Source organism: Gymnoscopelus microlampas (genome assembly GCF_963454915.1).
Source record: "Gymnoscopelus microlampas genome assembly, chromosome: 4".
NCBI lineage: Eukaryota > Metazoa > Chordata > Actinopteri > Myctophiformes > Myctophidae > Gymnoscopelus > Gymnoscopelus microlampas.
This window is the reverse complement of record NC_139941.1, coordinates 30,009,891-30,030,083: the sequence shown is the minus strand read 5'-3', so window position 1 is coordinate 30,030,083 and position 20,193 is coordinate 30,009,891. Positions and strand designations below refer to the sequence as shown.

General features: G+C 40.1%; 1 protein-coding gene across 2 annotated transcripts; it reads left to right on the top strand.

Moving 5' to 3' along the window:
- The first annotated feature begins 12,924 nt into the window (after positions 1 to 12,924).
- Positions 12,925 to 18,770, top strand: LOC311044214 (beta-1,3-galactosyl-O-glycosyl-glycoprotein beta-1,6-N-acetylglucosaminyltransferase-like). Of its 2 annotated transcripts, none has more exons than XM_084055656.1 (5): positions 12,925 to 12,994; positions 13,469 to 13,882; positions 14,471 to 14,564; positions 17,361 to 17,765; positions 17,950 to 18,770. In XM_084055656.1, exons 2-5 carry the CDS (start codon positions 13,557 to 13,559, stop codon positions 18,433 to 18,435), a joined length of 1,311 nt encoding a protein of 436 aa, XP_083911782.1. In that variant the 5' UTR covers positions 12,925 to 12,994; positions 13,469 to 13,556; the 3' UTR covers positions 18,436 to 18,770. The 2 variants fall into 2 exon arrangements, with proteins under 2 accessions (XP_083911782.1, XP_083911781.1); XM_084055655.1 differs by having other exon boundaries at positions 12,927 to 12,994; positions 13,170 to 13,882.
- The last annotated feature ends 1,423 nt before the right edge of the window (positions 18,771 to 20,193 follow it).

Below are 20,193 nucleotides of genomic sequence, written 5' to 3'. Positions count from 1 at the left end.
CACTAGGGCTACTTATTATACAGTAACATATTTGTGTTTAGTACTTTATTCCTTTCCAGATATTAACCACTTAAACCCTATAATTAGTTGACCAGACTCGCCCAGAGCTCTATACTAGGCCCCCTCCGGTTTTAGTTTTACGCTAAATATCTTTGCCTAAAATAGCCAATCTACAAGCTCACAAAGTGTCGTGTTGTGAGCTTGTAGATCTGCTATTTTCGACGAATGTTTGTCCCAGAATAGGGACACTAGGGTTCATATGGTTAAGACATACCATTCATTTTTGTCTTCCTTTGCTCTTGTTCATCAGTATTACAGCCTAGAGCTTTAATCGGGCCTAAATATTTGAGCCCCTCTCAACCCAGCCCGACCCAAAGCCCGATACATAATTGACACATTGGGCCCAGCCCAGCCCGTAGCCCGTCATTTTTCTAAAACAAGCTTAATTGCTGCATGCAGCCTTTTTTCTCATAAAATTTTGGTAATTCGTTAAGAACAGGAGTCATTCTCCCTTTTCCAAGAGTCTGTTAGAAAAAAAGAATATGCTACAAATTAATTAATATATGCATTTATTTGGATAAAAAAAAAATTGCATTTTGTTGCCTAGCCCAGCCCGACCCAAAGCCCGACAAATACGTGACCAATTGGACCCGGCCCAGCCCGTGCCGACGGGCCGGGTCGGGTCCTGTCAGGTTCGGGCAAAAATCTTAAGCTCTATTACAGCCACTGCCGCTAGTATTGGAGCAGCTGGAATCCCTCAGGCTGGACTAGTCCCGATGGTGATAGTGTTGACCTCTGTAGGCCTTCCTACAGATGACATCACACTCATTATTGCTGTGTATTGGTTCCTGTAAGTACTGGCTGCATGTCTGAATTCTAAAGGGCTGTCCACATGGTCTAATACAATCTTCCCAGAAGGAGTATATTGTTTAGTTATGAAAGGATTGCAAAGGGATTTTTATAATTGAAAACCCAGGTTGAGAATCAAAGCTGGGATAAAAGGTGATTCCACTAAATCTTTATGAAATATGACCTGTTCTTAATAATTATTGTTACTATAACATACAGTGTGGGAATTTTGTCCTGTGAGAAAGTTTCATTCTAAATCCTCACATCAGGTTGAATTCTGTTATTGCATTTCAAGACAACTGGTAGAAGAGCTGTCAAGGACATACTATTGTATGAGTTCTATCAAATTCCAACCATGTTTCTTAGGGGCTGGGCCAAGTTGGCGATCAGCAAGTTCTTAGAGTTGGTTACAGATTCACTCCCCTCGCATTCCATGTCCCTCAATCCATCTGTTTCTGATTCTGTCTGCATCTTACTGCATTGGAGAGATCTACTGCCTCCAATCTACTGACCATGTTGTTTCATGTGGTTTTATAATTGCTTGGAACCATTAAAAATATACCTCAGGTATTCTGTGGATTACATTCAGTGGAAATCATCTTAGATGCTGATAGTTTTGTAAATACCCAACACATGTTTTCAGTTTGCAAAGCCTGCTGCGGAAATGTTAATTTCTTGTATGCAGACTTGATTGTTTGACCTTAGGGTTTAGGGTGCTTACTCTGACCTTTCACTTTGTATGTCTCTCAGAGAATGCTTAAATTATAATTGTCATACAAAACCAGTTTTATGCATGGACAGTGCATGCATGACAAACTCCTTTAATGGATTACTGCTGTAAACTTCATTTTACTCTGACGAAGGAGCATTATGTCATTATATCTGTATTTCTTATTACTAATATACCTCTGCGGTAATAAAAAAATCCACCCAAACTTTATAAGAAACCATACGCAAGCCTAAATTGCTCCTCTTCACTCCTTAATTAGCCCTTCCTCTTCTCCTTATTTAGAACTTTGCTTCTGCCTATGCAGCGGATTCTGTCAATGCTTTTCAATGGGATTTGCGGATTTCCGGATTTCTCTTGAAAAGCATTGGCAGAGTCCGCCTTCATAGGTAGAATAAAGGTGCGGTGTGACTGTGCACTTAGGCCTTCTTTTTTTGCCTGTAGAAAGAAAAACAAACTCTAGATTTTCAGAACTTAGCAGGCTGACTGATGCTATGAACACTTGTGATGGCTGAAAAAATTGTTTCAATGACAATGAAGAAAAGGAAAGAAAGTTAGTTATTCCCAAGGGAATTATCACCATAATCAATATTCCAAGAGACATAACTAGATCATGTCCTCTTCTCTCTTCCAGGGACCGATTGCGCACCACCACCAATGTTCTTGGCTCCATCGCACACAGACAGACCATGGACGGTCCATGGTCTGTCTGTGTGCTATATCTAACTCCTTACAAAACTATTATGTGTAAGTTACACATAATAGTGTCAGCAATACTGGGAGGTCACACAGTGTAACCTCCCAGTATTGCTGGCAGGGCTGATTCTGTAAGCAATAGTAGAGTACAGCACATACCAAGTAGCCTGACACACACCCTGAATTTTCATTTTGTTTCTCTCCATTATTCAGTCTGAAAGCCCTCCCAGTGCAGCCGTTTTCTGAGATGGGTATTTGGCGATTGGTTTATACTGGATTATCCCGATCCCGATTGGGCCATGCTGCTAGATTTTCAACAGAGAAACCCCCGCCTTCTATAGTGTCACCAGACCCTGTATGCGAGGCTAGCGATTCAGGGGCTGGAGCCAGGCTACATACCAAGCACTGTCCTGTTCAATTTGGTAATACAGATAGCATTGATTGATTGCATATTTTATTAGGCAAAACATATAAACAGCACAACTACATTTATAATACTTAGTCTAAAAGGTCCGTCCAATAAAGTCCTTGCGGTCTTGTTTCCATTGGGGTCCTTGGTATTTATAATAAAACATAAAATAGAATTGATTGACATGGTGGCACTGGCACTAGATAGGAGTTGGATAATCATGCACATGGGTCAGGGTTGCCAGGCAAACTGCTTTGGGGAAAAGAAGGGCTCTCTTTTTACAAGTCTGTATCATGGCTTTATCCAGAATGTTTTTTTTTTGAGTTTAGTCTTCATGTATTCTTTGACAGAATTATCTTGTTTTAATAGTTCATATTAGGGGTTAACTGTTTCATCAATAATATTTTCTTGACAAGATATTATGATTTGTTCCTCATACCAATCACAATGGCTGATAAACCAAAACAGCTCAGCCAAGTTGCTTAATATTGAAAGAGTTTGTACGAGAGACATTTGTCCAATTACCAAAATAATTTGAACTGTCCAACCATTTCTACACTTTGACCAAAAAAAAAAAAAAAAAAAGTAATCACCAAAATCTAAATCTCAAATTCCTGCATGTTGGTTTTTGTAAAGAAAATAGACAAAATAAAGAATTGCCAAATCCTGTTTCGAAAAGAGTATGCAGCAATGTATAATACTTGCTGAGGAGTGCACTGTCCCTTGACTAACTGCACTAAGCTCTTAACGGAATGTTCAGAACCCTGTTAAAGGACGACTTCACCACTTTTCAACATATCTTCATATAATAGGTCCTCACTAATTCTCATGATAAAATGATTAAAAAAAATCCTACTTGGTCTCTGTCTCATAGGAGGGCTGTGGACAGTCCAGAAACCCGTCTACCAGTGACATCATCGTTAGGCAGGATTTTTTCCCCCAAAAAGATTACATTTTTTTAATTCCGATTTGTATTAAGGCGAGAACAATGGGATCTATTATTGCATTGCAACTTTCCAGGAATACAAAGCCTGCAGTTTCTATTAGCTTGGATTCCCCATCGATGATGTCACTGGTAGACAGGTTTCTGAACTGTCTACAGCCCTCCTCTGAGACACAGACTGATTAGAAAAAAATTGTACCATTTTATCATGAGCATTAGTGAGGACCTATTATATGAAGATATGTTGAAAAGTGGTGAAGTCGTCCTTTAAATATGCGTCTCACTCAGGACGTCACCCTGTACTCTACTACCCTCTAGTGTCTCAGGTATGAGAAATGTAAAGAGCCCGCCCACAGAATATTTCTACTGTAAGCATTAATAACGTACGGAGGCAGAACTTCCAATGTGAATTTAAACAGGATACTTTATTTATTTAACTAGATACTAAAGCAGCAGACACTAATAACAAGAAAGAATGACATAGATGTCATGATGGACAGCGCAGGACCCCCCCCCCCCCCCCCAAAAAAAAGAAAATAGTTTTGGGGGTACAAAAGCATGGGATGAAAAAAAAAAAAAAAAAAAAAAAAGGAGGTCCGCGGTCGTCCCCCCCCCTTAGGGGTCCCTGGAGACCCTTGGGGGTCCCTGGGGGTGACCTACAGACACGGCGAAGGAAAACTGTAAAGCCACAGCCATGCGATGTTGCACATGAACTCTGCAGCCGCACTGAGCAGAGATGCTCATAGGCCTGCGTCCTGCGTCGCTGACGCACAATATTGTGAAAGGACGCATTCATGACACCGTCGTGCCGTCGTGGCGTCGCACTAGAGTTGTCACCAACAACAGAGAAAAATATAAAAACCAGAAAAAGTGCTCCTCGGAGCACAGGTCTCCGCCAGGTCAGGTAGGTTATTGTGGGCCAGCAATTTTCGGAATTCGCCAATCAGGATGGAATATAAAAAATTTGACAGATCCATCTTGATCACTTGACTATAGAGATCATGTGTACTGATTTGCATGTTTGGACAAAATTAAAAGTAATATAAAAAAGAAACATCTGCCTCCTGGTGGCGCTATAATAGGGCAATGTTAAAAGGGTGGCGTTTGTTCTTCAACGTAGTGCAAATGTGCGTGCAAAGTTCCACCACAATTGGACGCTGTGTTCATGATTTGCGGCATTTTGTTCAAAGCGGGCCACTCCTGCAAACTTTAGATGTCAATGTTAGCCAATCACGATGGAATATGAAATATCAAACAGATGCATCTTGATCACATGACTATAGAGATCATGTGTACCGATTTGCGTGAAATTTGGAAAAAATGTGAAGGCTTAATCTAAAAAAAAAAAAGTTTTACATAAGTCGGCCTCCTGGTGGCGCTATAAAAGGCTAATGTGAAAAATGCAGGGCAGATATTTTTCCTTGGCCTCTAGGGAGTATGTGTGCAAAGTTTCACGCAGATCGGTGCAGATAGTTAAAAACACAAATCTGCCTTTTATAGCGCCACCATGAGGCTGATTTGAACATTTTCAAATGGCATTTCTTACTCGGCCTAGTGGGAACATGCGTGTTAAATTTCACATAAATCACAAGCTGCGTTCATGATTTGAGGCATTTAGTTCAAAATGGACCAATCCTGCAAACTTTGGAAGCCAACCTTAGCCAATCAGGATGGAATATGGAAAATCAGGCAGATCTGTGTTGATCACATGACTATAGAGATACTGTGCACCGATTTGCGTGATGTTTGGATAAAATCTGTAGGAGTACTGTCCAAAAATGTCTTTTGCACAAATCAGCCTCCTGGTGGCGCTATAAAAGGCCCATGTGAAAAATTTGGGGCAGAGGTTCTGCTCTGGCATCCAGGGAGTGTGTGTGCACAGTTTCACTGCGATCAAGCCAACGGTGCCAGAGATTAGCTGTTCACAGACACACGGACACACACACACACAGACACACGGACGGACAGGGGGTAAAACATACTCTCTCGCCATGCCTTCGGCCTGGCGGAGACAATAATTTGCGATAAAATTATTAGTGCACGATAAGTATCGGCCTGATAATTATCGGTTCGATATCAGGAATTATGACGTCATCACGATAAAACCGATAACATTAATAATAGCTCCGATAATATATAATATTTGTCAACTGTGATCTGCATGGACTCTCAGTTAGACACCGTTGTACTGGAGAAGTATAACTCTCGGTTAGACACCGTTGTACTGGAGAAGTATAACTCTCGGTTAGACACCGTTGTACTGGAGAAGTATAACTCTCGGTTAGACACCGTTGTACTGGAGAAGTATAACTCTCGGTTAGACACCGTTGTACTGGAGAAGTATAACTCAAGGTTAGACACCGTTGTAGTGTTGTGCTAGTGGTGTGCTAGTTACTGAAAACCAGTGACTAGTTACCATTACTAGTTACTTGTCATGTAAAAGTAACTCAGTTACTTTACTAGTTACTTACACCAAAAAGTAATGCGTTACTGTGAAAAGTAACTTTGAAGTTACTTTAAAAAAGAAAGGGCTCCCATTATTGCCCTTATAGCCTTCATTTCAGTACTGTTATTGCATTGGAGAATAATACAATCTGTTGATCAACTTGACATGCATTTGCATCACTGAACTCTGCTAAGCAATGTGGTCAATACCAGGGGTTACGATATAGGATTGTAACCTGCTGGTCCCAATGTCCGGAATGAATCAAATGTATCAGACATCTGATAAAAAATACCGGTCATAACTATATTTAAGCATTAATTACAATTAAGCAGGTGCGTAAATACAGCCTAACACTTAGGCCTACAGCATTATATTTTGGATTGAGCTATTTGAACATGAACCATGATGAACGAGTAATATACACATTTTATATACAGTAGCAGGGTCATCTTGCACAAATACATTAATTACCTACACTTGTGCCTGGCAATGTCCTTCTCACCCATTGACTTGCATGTTAAATGATGGCGTTTCCCCTTAAAAAATAATCGATCATTTCAGGAGCAAGAGCTTAAAAATCTATTCTAAATCTAGTCAACAAGGCCTGCAGTAGGCTATGCACTGGACAAATATGCATGACATTATTTCAATACACTAAAAACCAGTGGTGGAAAGTAACTAAGTACATTTACTCAAGTACTGTACTTATAAGTACAATTTTGAGGTATCTGTACTTTACTTGAGTATTTCCAATTTCCAATACTTTTACTACTACTCCACTACATCTCAGAGGCAACTATTGTACTTTTACTCCACTACATGTATTTGAAAACTTTAGTTACTAGTTACTTTTCAGATATAAATTATGATATAATGAAACATACATTAACCACTTTAACCCTATTTTATACCTAGCCGGTCTACAAGCTCACAACGCGTCGCATCGCGACCCGTTGTGAGCTTGAAGATCTGCTATTTTCAAATATTTAGTACTTTTACTTTTGGTACTTTAAGTGCATTTTGATGCCAATACTTTTGTACTTTTACTCAAGTAAATTTTGAATTCTGGACTTTTACTTGTAACAAGAGTATTTCTATATTGCAGTATTGGTACTTTTACTTAAGTAAAGAATTTGAGTACTTTTTCCACCACTGCTAAAAACATGGGAAATGTTAGAGGGAGTAATAGCCACGGATACACGACGGTCGACTGTCACGACCGTCATGGATGAACTTCAACCTAGTGTTTGCACTTTCTCCATTTATGACCCGTACATCTACATAAACGTTCATATTTCAAAGATAAAGTGCTTATCCCATGGCGACGGAGGTTACATGTATATATGGGCTCTCAAAAGTACCTGTATCATCCGTATTGTTCAATAAAAAGCATTTTAATCTGATCGGTGGCCATATGCTTTTAACAGAGTGACCCTATCGGTTGGTAGGTGTATTGCACTCGAATACATTATGAAAAAATGGCCACTAATCGGATTACAATGCTTTTCATTGAACAATAGTATAGTTCAGCTTGGGAAAAGCAGCCTTTAACGGGTTTGGGTACGTGGTTCATAATCACCATTGCGTTATCGTGGTTATCTCTCTCTCTCTCTCTCTCTCTCTCTCTCTCTCTCTCTCTCTCTCTCTCTCTCTCTCTCTCTCTCTCTCTCTCTCTCTCTCTCTCTCTCTCTCTCTCTCTCTCTCTCTCTCTCTCTCTCTCTCTCTCTCTCTCTCTCTCTCTCTCTCTCTCTCTCTCTCTCTCTCTCTCTCTCTCTCTCTCTCTCTCTCTCTCTCTCTCTCTCTCTCTCTCTCTCTCTCTCTCTCTCTCTCTCTCTCTCTCTCTCTCTCTCTCTCTCTCTCTCTCTCTCGACCTCACTGTCCATGAAAAGAATGTCGGGGACTCGGGGCTCCCGAAAATTATCTCGCAGAATCGCTGCTGCGCTGAAAATAGCAGATCTACAAGCTCACAACGCGTAGTGATGGGACCTGTTGTGAGCTTGTAGATCTGCTATTTTCAAATAGCCAACGCAGCCATGCAGATCTGCAAGCCTAACCGAATGACTGTTAAAGCAGTTTGTTTAAATTACTTTATAAAATGTTATATTTTCACAGGGATTATTTATTAGTGTAGATATACATTTTGGAGTGGATATATGTGTCCAGATGCCTGTCAGACCGTCTGCTCCGCAGGTCTAGAATGGAATAAACGGGCGCAGCCAACGTCAACAATTGGTCTCGACCAGACGTGAGATCTCAGCGTAAAGTAGGATGAAGCCCACGTCAGGATATATTGATAAATGCCGAAAGGTGCGGTGATATCGCCGTACGTTCATTATTCGGGCTACACCGCGTTGATAAATGAGGGCCACTGTGCCTTAACTCCGCCAGACAGCTTTTTGTGTATTTACTATGAATATCGCCCCTATACTTAAGGCTGACAAATAACGTAATACACATCCATTCTCTCTCTACGTCCTGCGTGTCTGGAGGATGTTGGGTCTTTTGAGCAATTGAGCCAATGTGTATTCTCAGAATCCCATTTCACACTCGAGTGTGAAATGTGTCTGTCTGTGTCCCTCATTCACAGAACCGGTTTATTGACATAAGCGCACAATATAAACACCACACACATGTCCTGGCCTGAGTGGCCTCGTTCTCTTCATGTTTGATTCTTGAGACAGCAGAGAGGCAGCAATGGCACCAGCGTAAAAAAAAAAGTTTGTCCAGAGCAAACTCAGCGACGCGAGGACGCCTAAACGAACGGTCGCCTAAACCACTTTCAGGGCAAGCTGCTTCAGGCTGCAGCATCAGTCCTGCTTGGTAAAATAAAGGCTGAACTCAGTGGACATTGGACAATATTTTGCAATAGGCCTACTCGCGTATAAAGATTTCCCGCTTTCCAAACGGGAACTAGTTGCAGTTTGTATTCGATTCATGGAGGATGGAGGACTCATCAAAGAGCGGGCAGTGGAATTTATTGACACCGCGGATTTGACTGCACGGTGCATCACAAAGCGCTCCTAAAATAAACCTTTCCGAGCGCACTTTATGTACACTGCAATTCTCACTGGCTAAATGTAGTGCTTTGCACTCTGTAGCCTAACAAAGCATCCCTGGATATTAGCAATACATTGCCAGCTTTGTTTTTGTGTATCAAGTGGTCCCCCCCCCTTTTTCTCTCTCATGTAGCCTACTGGTGCAGCGATATGCTTGTGGTTCAAGAAAGTACAAAATAAAAGTCTTTGAGTCGTTGTCATGGTTAATAATTTACCAATCATCTACCAACTATTGTAGGCTACCCGTGTCTAAGCTAAAACATAAACATGTAGGTCGCCTACATAGGCTACTTTGGTAAATAAATCTGGTTATTTGAAGAGGAGGTTATTCAACTCTCCAGCTGTCTATCTGCGACTCTCTCCCCCCCGCCGCCCCTTGCGCTTCAACTACATGCAAAAAGGCCGTTCGCAGCTCGCGATGCTTAAATGAAGAAATGTGCACAGAAAATCATCTAAAACTATGCTAAATAAACCCCAAATAAAAATCAAAAATAAAAGCGGGGCTTTATTGTGGCTTAAATAGATTCAAGTCAACACTTATTAATGTTTTGGTGCATTCTATAATTTAATACAAAATTCTGATGCCTCCATAGTCTATAGTCTACATGTCTACTCAGTGGTGGAAAGTAACTAAGTACATTTACTAAAGTACTGTACTTGAGTACAGTTTTGAGGTATTTGTACTTTACTTGAGTATTTCCAATTTACAATACTTTTACTTCTACTCCACTACATCTCAGAGGCAAATATTGCACTTTTACTCTACATTTAGTTGAAAACTTTAGTTACTAGTTACTTTTCAGATATAAACTATGATATAATGAAATATACATTAACCACTTTAGCCCTATTTCATACCTATAGGCTATTTGAAAATAGCAGATCTACAAGCTCACAACGCGTCGCATCGCGACGCCTTGTGAGCTTGTAGATCGGCTATTTTCAAATATTTGTAGATCGGCTATTTTCAAATATTTAGTACTTTTACTTTTGGTACTTTAAGTACATTTTGATGCCAATACTTTTGTACTTTTACTCAAGTACATTTTTAATTCTGGACTTTTACTTGTAACGGAGTATTTTTATATTGCAGTATTGGTACTTTTACTTAAGTAAAGAATTTGAGTACTTTTTCCACCACTGTGTCTACTTCTCTGCAGTGCCTGAGTGCCTGTGACAACAGGCAGCCGTTCCAAAATTTTCGGAGCAAAGAGGGGGCGTCTCCCTGCATGAATCCAAGTTGCAGCAACCAATCGGTGTTTGGAGCAAAGAGGGGGCGTCTCCCTGCATGAATCCAAGTTGCAGCAACCAATCGGTGGCAACCAGACCCTTTTTTAGCAAGCCGGCCCACTTTTTCCCACAAACAGAGAGTCCCTGACCAAATCACGCCCCGTTACGCCCCTTTTTCGCCTAAGCCACCTCCTCTCTTTATAAGCCTGCAGAGGTTACATCCCACATACCTCAGACGCCTTTCATCTCTCTCCATAGAGGACAGCTCGCTTCGCTTGAGCTGTCCTAAAAAGATTAGGTAACCAGGCCAGTCACATATACCATTCATAGCAGGGAAATCTCATAATACAATTCATTAAATGATCAGATAACTAAACGATAGTCCTATTTAAAACAGCTAGAGCATGAATTCATAATCCTAGACATACACATTTACTAGAAACTCTAAAACTAGGTTACTAGGCCTACTTAACTTTCCCCGAGGTAGGCATATGTGACCCCCCAACGGGTCTGAGCTTTGGCGCTGGGTTGGCAGCTTTGCTTTGATTGAAAGTCAGTCGCGTCTGCCCGTCCAACGCCGTGAGCAGTCTCCGTTGACTTTAGGACAGTGGTTTTCAACCTTTTTCATGCCAATGAAGGACCCCTAAATTGATATACATTAGGCCACGGACCACCATCTGAAAATGTTGTGCCAGGGACCCCCCAGTCGCAAAGATTTGAGTTAAAAATGTTCGCTTTAATATATATATATATATATATATATATATATATATATATATATATATATATATATATATATATATATATATATATATATATATATATATATATATATATATATATATAGTTGTTTTTTTTCAAAGATTTGCACACATTTAAGATTTTTCAAAAATAGCAGATCATGGCCGGACACTCGGTGCCGCGCTATGAGCTTGTATATCTGCTATTTTTGAATAGCCAAAGCTGAGTGGTTAAAATGATTCCGACGCTATGTTAACTAATTTTCCTGGTACTCCCCCAAGGACCACTGGTGGTCCCCGGACCAGGCGGCCGATCTACACCAGACTTTTCAAAGCCAGCGTATGCGTGGTGCGTACAGCGCGTTTGTTTAGATCCAATTGATTATCAATGATAGCGGCTACACCAGGCGCGCAGATACGCGAGTCCCCCATACGCAGACTTTTAAAATAGGACTGGATCTAAAAGTGCGCGTGTGCGTATATGTGCGTGTGTGCATCGTGTGTGCGAAAAAAGTCTGGTGTGTGTGCCGGCAGTTAGGAGACCACTCACACAACTGGAGAGCGGGAGAAGCGCTCCAATTAGTCCCCTCAATCTCGCCGAGTCCGTCGCCCTGCCTAGCGCAGCAACCTGTCGCTAGCACTCCTATCTATCTTCACTGCCGGCAGCCCTAACAGGCATGCGAGCAGCAACCACCCTCCGCAGGGAGTGCAAGACAGAAGCTCAGCTGGCTTCGCCTTTAAACTTGAACGAGCTCCGCTCTCCAGACACGACCTGGCTCTTCTGAGTTCGCAGTTTTACAGTGTCCCGGCCGGCACCCTCAACACAATCATGTCCAGCCGTGATTGATCGGCGTCTATCAGTCACAATCAGGTGCGTGCCATCAGCCTGTGATTGACACGAGTCATTGTTAACGTCACTCAGTGCAGGTTCACTACTCAGTGATGGGACTCATGGGAGTGATTCAGGTCTGAACAGTAGGCTACTACAATTTGTATTTGTCAAGCTTGGGAGAGAAGACAGAACACACTGTATAATTCTGAGCTGTAATTGAATGTATTATGTGAATATACTGTAAACATGCTGTAAGATAAAATGGTGTCTTGGGCACGAAAATAAAATAAAATAATCAAAAACATAATAATCAATCAAGTACAAGTTGTTTTATTGTAAAATAAACAGCAGAAACATGGTTCTCAAGATTATTAACTGTAAAATGTATTTAGATTAATTTAATCCCTGCAGGAATAAAAATGCAAGTCAGGCATAAGTGAGGAGACCAGTTGGTTATGGCATTTAAATAAAATCATGTTTTAATTAATTACCAATACATTTGTATATAAATACAGTAAAACTAAAAAGATAAGGATTACCAGCACCAGTAGGAGCATGACAGGTTAACTCAAGGGGGGAGAGTAGATTAGTATGACATTCAAATTCACTGATTCCAAATGTGCTATAGGTGTGTGTGTGTGTGTGTGTGTGTGTGTGTGTGTGTGTGTGTGTGTGTGTGTGTGTGTGTGTGTGTGTGTGTGTGTGTGTGTGTGTGTGTGTGTGTGTGTGTGTGTGTGTGTGTGTGTGTGCGTGCGTGCGTGCGTGCGCGCGCGCGCGCGTGCGCGTGTGTGTGCGCGCGCGCGCGCGCAATATTAGCAGGCTAGAGCAGGCCTTGAAAGCTTTAAAAGCCAAGTAAAACTCTGTGAATGTTTTCTTTTCGCCACTCGGTGGCGCTAATACTTCAGATACGGTAGGTTGGGGGATAAAAGCAACCGACCTGGCTGCTTCCCCATCCATATAAAAGGTCAAATCAATATAGTCAATTGAGTCAGTATAGTCAAAAGCACAAGGCAGGATGTCACCACGCTGTCTGGTAAAGCTATACAACGTTTTCGTTTTCGAGAGAGTAAGTAGACCCCATATAATTGCCCTATATAAGTTGAATGTATTCATTTAATGATTTATGGCTACAACACAGCTGACATGTTATGGTTTGATTGATTGATGTTTGATTTGATTGATTTATCACTGAACAGCAGCTATAGGATGAGTGTGTATTTATTATCTTACCTCACTTGCAGGATTAATAGCCTAACTCATGTGACAATTAAGAGACCACCCACCTGGACCTTTGCACCTTGAGAGGAAACATAATATGGATATTATGTTACTGACTGGAATCATTTTAATATTTTCTTGGAATCTTTTGTTTATTGATTTTGATGGACTGTAGCCTACCTAGTTTTGAGTCAAAGTATTGCCTACATTTTGATTGTTTCAACAATCAAGTGTCATAGGCTCTGGTCATAAATTGGTTATCTTGCCTTCTATTTAATGAAACAACTTTCCACTGACTAGCCTATTGCCTATACTAGCCTAGGAAATCATTGAAGAGTCTACACACTTGAGCAAACACAGCCTTCAGTCCTGCCATGTTCAAGCAGTAGGATCCCTTTTTATCCCCTTAAATGGCATACTTTATTACAAGGCTGGTACGAGGGCGTAATTGCCGCCTCCGCTGGCTAATTTTCACTGTCATTCTGGGATCATTGTGGATGCTTTTAATGCATGCCACCTCAGAGATGGACTGGGATATTGGCTACAAACACGGTTATAGCTGGTTGGAATACACTGCTGTTGATGGGAGCCCTGAAGATAACTCTGACTGCTCTGCAATCTTGCAAGGAGACACCGAGGCACTGCTGGAGGCCAAGCTACTGGCAATCACTAAAGACTTCAAGAGTAGTGTCCTGATCCCTGATGAGTATTACATCAATGCCACCCAGGACTGCAGGTGAGGTTTTACCTAAGTAAAAGCATCAATACTGCAATGTAGAAATACTCTTATTACAAGCATTTGTATCAAAATGTACTTAAAGTACCAAAAGTAGAAAGTATTCATTGTGCAGAATGTGCCATTTCACATGTTTTCAAATAAAATGTGTTAAAATATTTTTAGAATACCAGCTCTACAAGCTCACAATATCGCAACGCATTGTGAGCTTTAAGATCGGCTATTTTCAAATTGTCGAAATGTATAGGCTGAAGTGGGTAATGTATATTTTGTAATAATAATCAAAATCTACAAAGTAACTAAAGTTTTCAAATATAGTGGAGTAAAAGTATAATATTTGCCTCTGAGATATAATGGAGTAGACATTTGGAAATACTCCACTAAAGTAAAAAAACATAAACATTTTACTTAAGTACAGACAGTAGACCTACTTGAGTAAATGTACTCACTTTACACCACTGAACAAAAGCATGTATATTCATTATTATTACAAGATTGAAATGTAACAGTTGCAGTTTTTAATTAACATTAAGTTGCATGAATCTCCCATAGTGAATCAATTATAAGCTAATAATATATTTATTACAGGAAGTTCAAGTTAAGCAGGAAGTATTTGATGTTCCCTCTGAGCCAAGAAGAGGAGGACTTCCCCCTGGCCTTTTCTATTGTTGCCCACCATAAGGTATAATTGTATTACTCTTTTCTGTGATGCATGTGAAGACATTGTTATGAAGTTTTGCCCGTGTGTGAAAAGGCACAGGGAAATGGGGGAAAGGCTATGATAAAGGATGCTGGTTTTTAATGCCTTACGTCAATTATGTTTGTATAGGCAGATTGGGAACACAAATCAGGCCAGGAATGTAAATGACTGCAGTGACCCCTATGTCATTGTCTGTCCAAATTGACCTAAAAATAATAAAGTTCTGTAGTTAGGGACAGGTCAATTTTTAAAGAAGGGTACCCCTGGAGAAAATGTATGTGCCCTGATCTAAAATGCCATGACCTTCCCTTTGACTAAAAAAAATAATCAATGACCATCCCCAAGTGATTAAAAAAAAAAGATTAACCCTGCCCGCCTATAGTGTCACGATATATTGTCCCACGATATAGCCTATCGTGGTATTAAAATGTGACAATAGCTATTGTCATGATGTCAAACTGTATCATAATATTTTTTTAATTATTTTTTTAATAAAAAATAAATAAATAAACTTTTTTTTGCCGGTGAAAGTTATAGGAGTTCTTACTGTATGGTGTATGATATCTAAATGCACAGTGTAGTGCCTGTAGTGGTAGCAGAATGGACAGTGTTCTCAACTTGCATGTGGGAAACCCATTGAATCCTGGGCAGATTGAAGAAAGTTGAATATTTGGTAGTCAGTAGTTTACAACTTTTGTCACTCTGCCCTTTTACTTATTAACTACATTGACTACACTGTTGCCTACATCATGGGTTTTCAACTAGTGGTCCTTGGACCACTGGTGGTCCGTGAAGGTATTGCATGTGGTCCCTGACCATGCATTTAGTAATGTAGGAAAGTGAAGATTTGTATTATATTTTATCGACCACAGGTTGACAAACAGTATGATGTATGATGACGCATCAATGTTGTCAGTTACTTGGAAGTCGGATGTGAAGAACTTCCACTGAAATGGGAGTTTGAATTTCAAGGAAAACTGCACCGGTTTACCTGGTTGAGTCATCATTAGTAGGAAATGTGCCCATATCAATCGCATGTGCTTGCTCATACATATGTTGCAATGAATCAGTTAACATGAGTTTAATATGGATGGTTAAGAGAACAGAATAGAGCATCGCAGTTCCGCCACTTCCTGGTGCCGGAAGTAATATACTCGATGCATTTTTCCCATTGACTTTTCCAAAAATATTTATATCAATCAATTTAAGCCTAGAATCAAGCTATCAAGGATAGCGGTGAATCATGACCATAAAACCTTTTTTTCTGTGTTTTTATTTTATTTTATATTTAATGATATGATATGCTATATTTAATAAATACCCTTTGTTTTGCCGTTTTCAAAAAAGTTTTTTCACAGAATCAAACGTTTTATGGTCATGATTCACCGCTATCCTGGATAGCTTGATTCTAGGCTTAAATTAATTTATATAAATATTTTTGTATAAGTCAATGGGAAAAATGCATTGAGTATTTACTTCCGGCACCAGGAAGTGGGCGGGAACTGCGACGCTCTATAAGCGCAACCATGGGAAAGGAATGGATCAGTGGTTCTCAATCTTTTTTGAGCTCTTCCACTGGCATATCTCAGTTAAATAATGACTGTTAAGGGCTTGATTTAATTCACCTCCAATTAACAAATTAAATTGAGGCCTTAACAGTCATTATTTAATTTCAAGCTTTTTCCCCCACACCACGCCCATATCCCCCCTCCCAACACAACAGTGGTCCCCAGGTTGATTCTCAGTCAGGGTGGTGGTCCCTGGTTCATAATCAATTGAAAACCCATGGCCTACATGTAACAAATTAGGCTATCAATTATGGCCTGATGATTCTGGTTTTACTTGTGGAGCTAAGCTGGCATCTATGCACAGCTGTCCATATAGATCCAAATTAATCACATGCACAGAATTACTTCAAATGATTATGAATATCCAGTTATAAATTGGTCATTGTAACCTACCTGGTGTATGTAATTCTATGAGCAACAAAAACACTTAAAAGAGGATATCTCTGTGTTGGAAATTGCGATAATGCATCTCTCCAATATGCCTAACGCCTGTTGAAGTGTTGCTTAATTGTTCAACCACCATCGTTAAGACGCTGAATAGATTTGACTGGGTTGTTCACACTCGCTGTGCGTTGATGGCTTGTTAATGACCGTCATTGATTCTAAATAGACCAAGGTGTTACTGGATTTGAATCCTTTGTATCCTTTGAAATATAGAGGGGTCATTGACCACTGTTCTGCTGTACTAAAGAGGTATATAAAAAACGTTTTTTTATCAATTAATTATCAATCAATTCAACCGGTGCTTGTTTCTCGCACATGATTTGGCAACGCGCAAAACGAAAGCAAAACCTAACTGCAGCATGCAAACCGAAAGCAAAACCTAACTGCAACACGCAAACCAAAAGCCAAACCTAACATGCAAGTGACAAACACGCAAACACACACACATCCAGTTTGCCAATTGTATATATAGATTAGAAAGGCATGACCCTCCCCTATTTTCCTCCAGGGACCCCCTTCTGTAAATTTCGACTGGTCCCTTAGAAGAACAAGCAGTCAAAGCGATCCAAGCCATTTATAGCCATTTGGTATGTAATATCGAAAATCTGTATGATACATTTTTATCACATAACTCCAGATAAATGTTTGTAAGAAATCTGTCGGAGTAGAAAAAAGTGTGATAATGAGCAGAGATAATGACAGATAAAAATATTATGCAAATTATGAATATTGGTACAAAAGCATTTAATTATTTTTATTCATACAGGTGCAGAACTTTGAGCATCTGCTGCGAGCCATCTACGCCCCTCAGAATGTTTACTGCATCCACATTGACAAGAAGGCAGAGGCTTCAGTCCTGGCTGCTGTCTCGGGTATCTCTTCTTGTTTCCCTAATGTCTTCATGGTCAGCCAGCCTGTGAGTGTAGTCTACGCTGCCTGGCCACGCGTACAGGCTGATCTCAACTGCATGGCTGATCTCTACAATGTTAGCACAACCTGGAAGTATTTCATCAACCTGTGTGGTCAGGATTTCCCACTGAAAACCAACCTAGAAATTGTGAGGAGCGTGCGAGCACTGAATGGTAGAAACAGCATGGAGTCAGAGCAAATGTCTGATGGGAAGAAGGAGAGGGTGAAGTCAGTTCATCAGATAGTAGATGGAGAGATCCAGGTAATCATTCATGTGCATATGTCAGATTTTATTGTCAAAAGTCTCTTTGATTCTCTTTTTGGATAAGAAATGTGCAGCCAAGCAGTTGCATGTTAAGCATTGCTATACATAGAATATATTCCATTTAGATTGCTTTCAATTATAAGACACACAATATTCATTTATTTATTCTTTCTCATTTAAGAAAACGGAGCAGGCTAAGAGCCCACCACCTTTTGATCTGCCCATCTTCTCGGGAAATGCCTACATCGTGGTTAGCCGGGGCTATGTCCGCAGTGTGTTGGAAGACAACCGCATACAGGAACTGATCAGTTGGGCAAAAGACACGTTCAGTCCTGATGAGTTTCTCTGGTCCACCATCCAGCGCATGCCTGCTGTTCCTGGCTCAGTGTGGCCAAATTCCAAATATGATATGACGGATATCAATGCTATTGCACGGCTAGTGAAGTGGGTGTGGCATGAGGGGCCACAGGGTAAGCTGGAGGCTGTGTACCCAGAGTGTCATGGCACACATGTTAGGGCAATATGTGTATATGGTGCTGGGGATCTGCAGTGGATTATTCAGCAACATCACCTTTTTGCCAATAAGTTTGATGTAGACACGGACGTCATCGCTATCCAATGTCTGGAAAAGTACCTCAGAAACAAGGCACTGGCACAGCAACATTAAGTGTTTTCAGAAGGTCTCAGACTCATAGACCCAAGAATCCATTGATTATTTTCAGCAAAGACATTTGGTGTTGAGGGTAAAAAGGAGAAGACCAAGTATAATCGAGCCCTAGAGGAAGTGGTTATGTGGTTAAGGACTGCACTTTCTACAGGCATTTTAGAAGATAGCTAATTTATGTCTGGTTCAAAACCACTTGAACCTTCTTACTTTCACTTGCACTCTTACTATTTATTTTAAAAGAAACTGCAATTTTGTGGGAAACAATTCAAACAATAAGTTGAATTTGATGTGATTTTCCAGTGAGTCAGCACTGACATTAAAGGAAATCAAAAAGCCAGCAATGAACATTTTTAATGCTGTAAATGCTGTGTCAGTAGTGCGATACACTGTAACTTTAAAAGAAATTAAAAGAAGCTGGGTTTTTATGATCTTCTTTGGGATAATTGAACCAATAGTATTTCTATAGCCGACACATTTTATAATGCAATTATTATAATTACTCTAAAATATATACATTTTATTATGATATTCATGTTTTTTTTCTCTTCATGTTCCTCACATTTAAAACTTATATTTCCTTGAATTTGACATAAAATATGTGGACTGAAAACAAGATGTTTTTTTCTCTTATCTCAGTACTGCTCACATCCAATAAGAAAACATTAGTATATCCCAGAAATCAATGGGTACTAACAATATAAGAAAATATTGTGGATACTATAAAGAGGAAATGTGTTCTTATATCACTTCACTTCCATGATTAGATAAACATGTCCATCCATATGTTTACCATTTAAGTATAGACGTACTGTATGTTTGATGACTATGGAATGACCTACCTCTGCCTATAGCAGTCTAATTGAGGTTTAAGTTACTTATTAATGCCTGCTTTTAAACCACTTGAACCCAAGTGGCCCTGTTACGGATCTACAATGTTTCAGAATGCAATGTGCTGTGTGCTTGAACGTCGGAGTTGGTCAAGGATAGCCCCCTGGGGGACCCCGATCGAGGAAGTATACCGTATGGGTTTAAGAGGTTGGCATGAGTTCATTGAATAAGTCATTGCATGCAAAATGGTTGAACCAGTTGTTATAATCTGTCAAGCATATTTTCTATATTTCTTTGACTTTTTATGTTGCACGATTTGTCGTAATGTCTGCCACCATTGTTTCCAAGCTCACCCTCCCGTCATTTACAGTTGTCTTATTAAAATTATAATTCATATCAACATGTTTGTACATCTTTATGATTACAGGGTTATTTGCCAGTGCAATAGCGCCTTTGTTATCCTCATAAACCTTTGGTTGTGTGTGTTCTGTTCTGTACAGTGCGTACTACTGCCTGTTGCCTAGGACCTAGGTGATGGTCATTTTACAATGCTCCCCAATTGTCCCACTTGTACTGGAAAGCAGAAGTGCCATTCTCACCTACTTGGTCTGCTCCTTTTTACCCTACACCAAATCTCTTTGCTGAAAATAATCAATCCACAAACTCCAAACGCATTGTGAGCTTGTAGATCTGCCATTTGCCCTGAATGTTTGCCCCAAAATATGAACCCTAGGGTTCATGTAGTTAAGCATACTGATGAAGGCTGGATAGCCGAAACGTTTGTTCATTTGTGCATATGGAGAAATAAAAACTCACTGATCTTCTCACTCCGAGTGAGACACTTCACTTGCCAAATGTTAAGCATAACCCCAAATATTGGAATTATTTCACATTAATGTTTGTATTTGAGCACTAAGGGGAAAGCTAGGC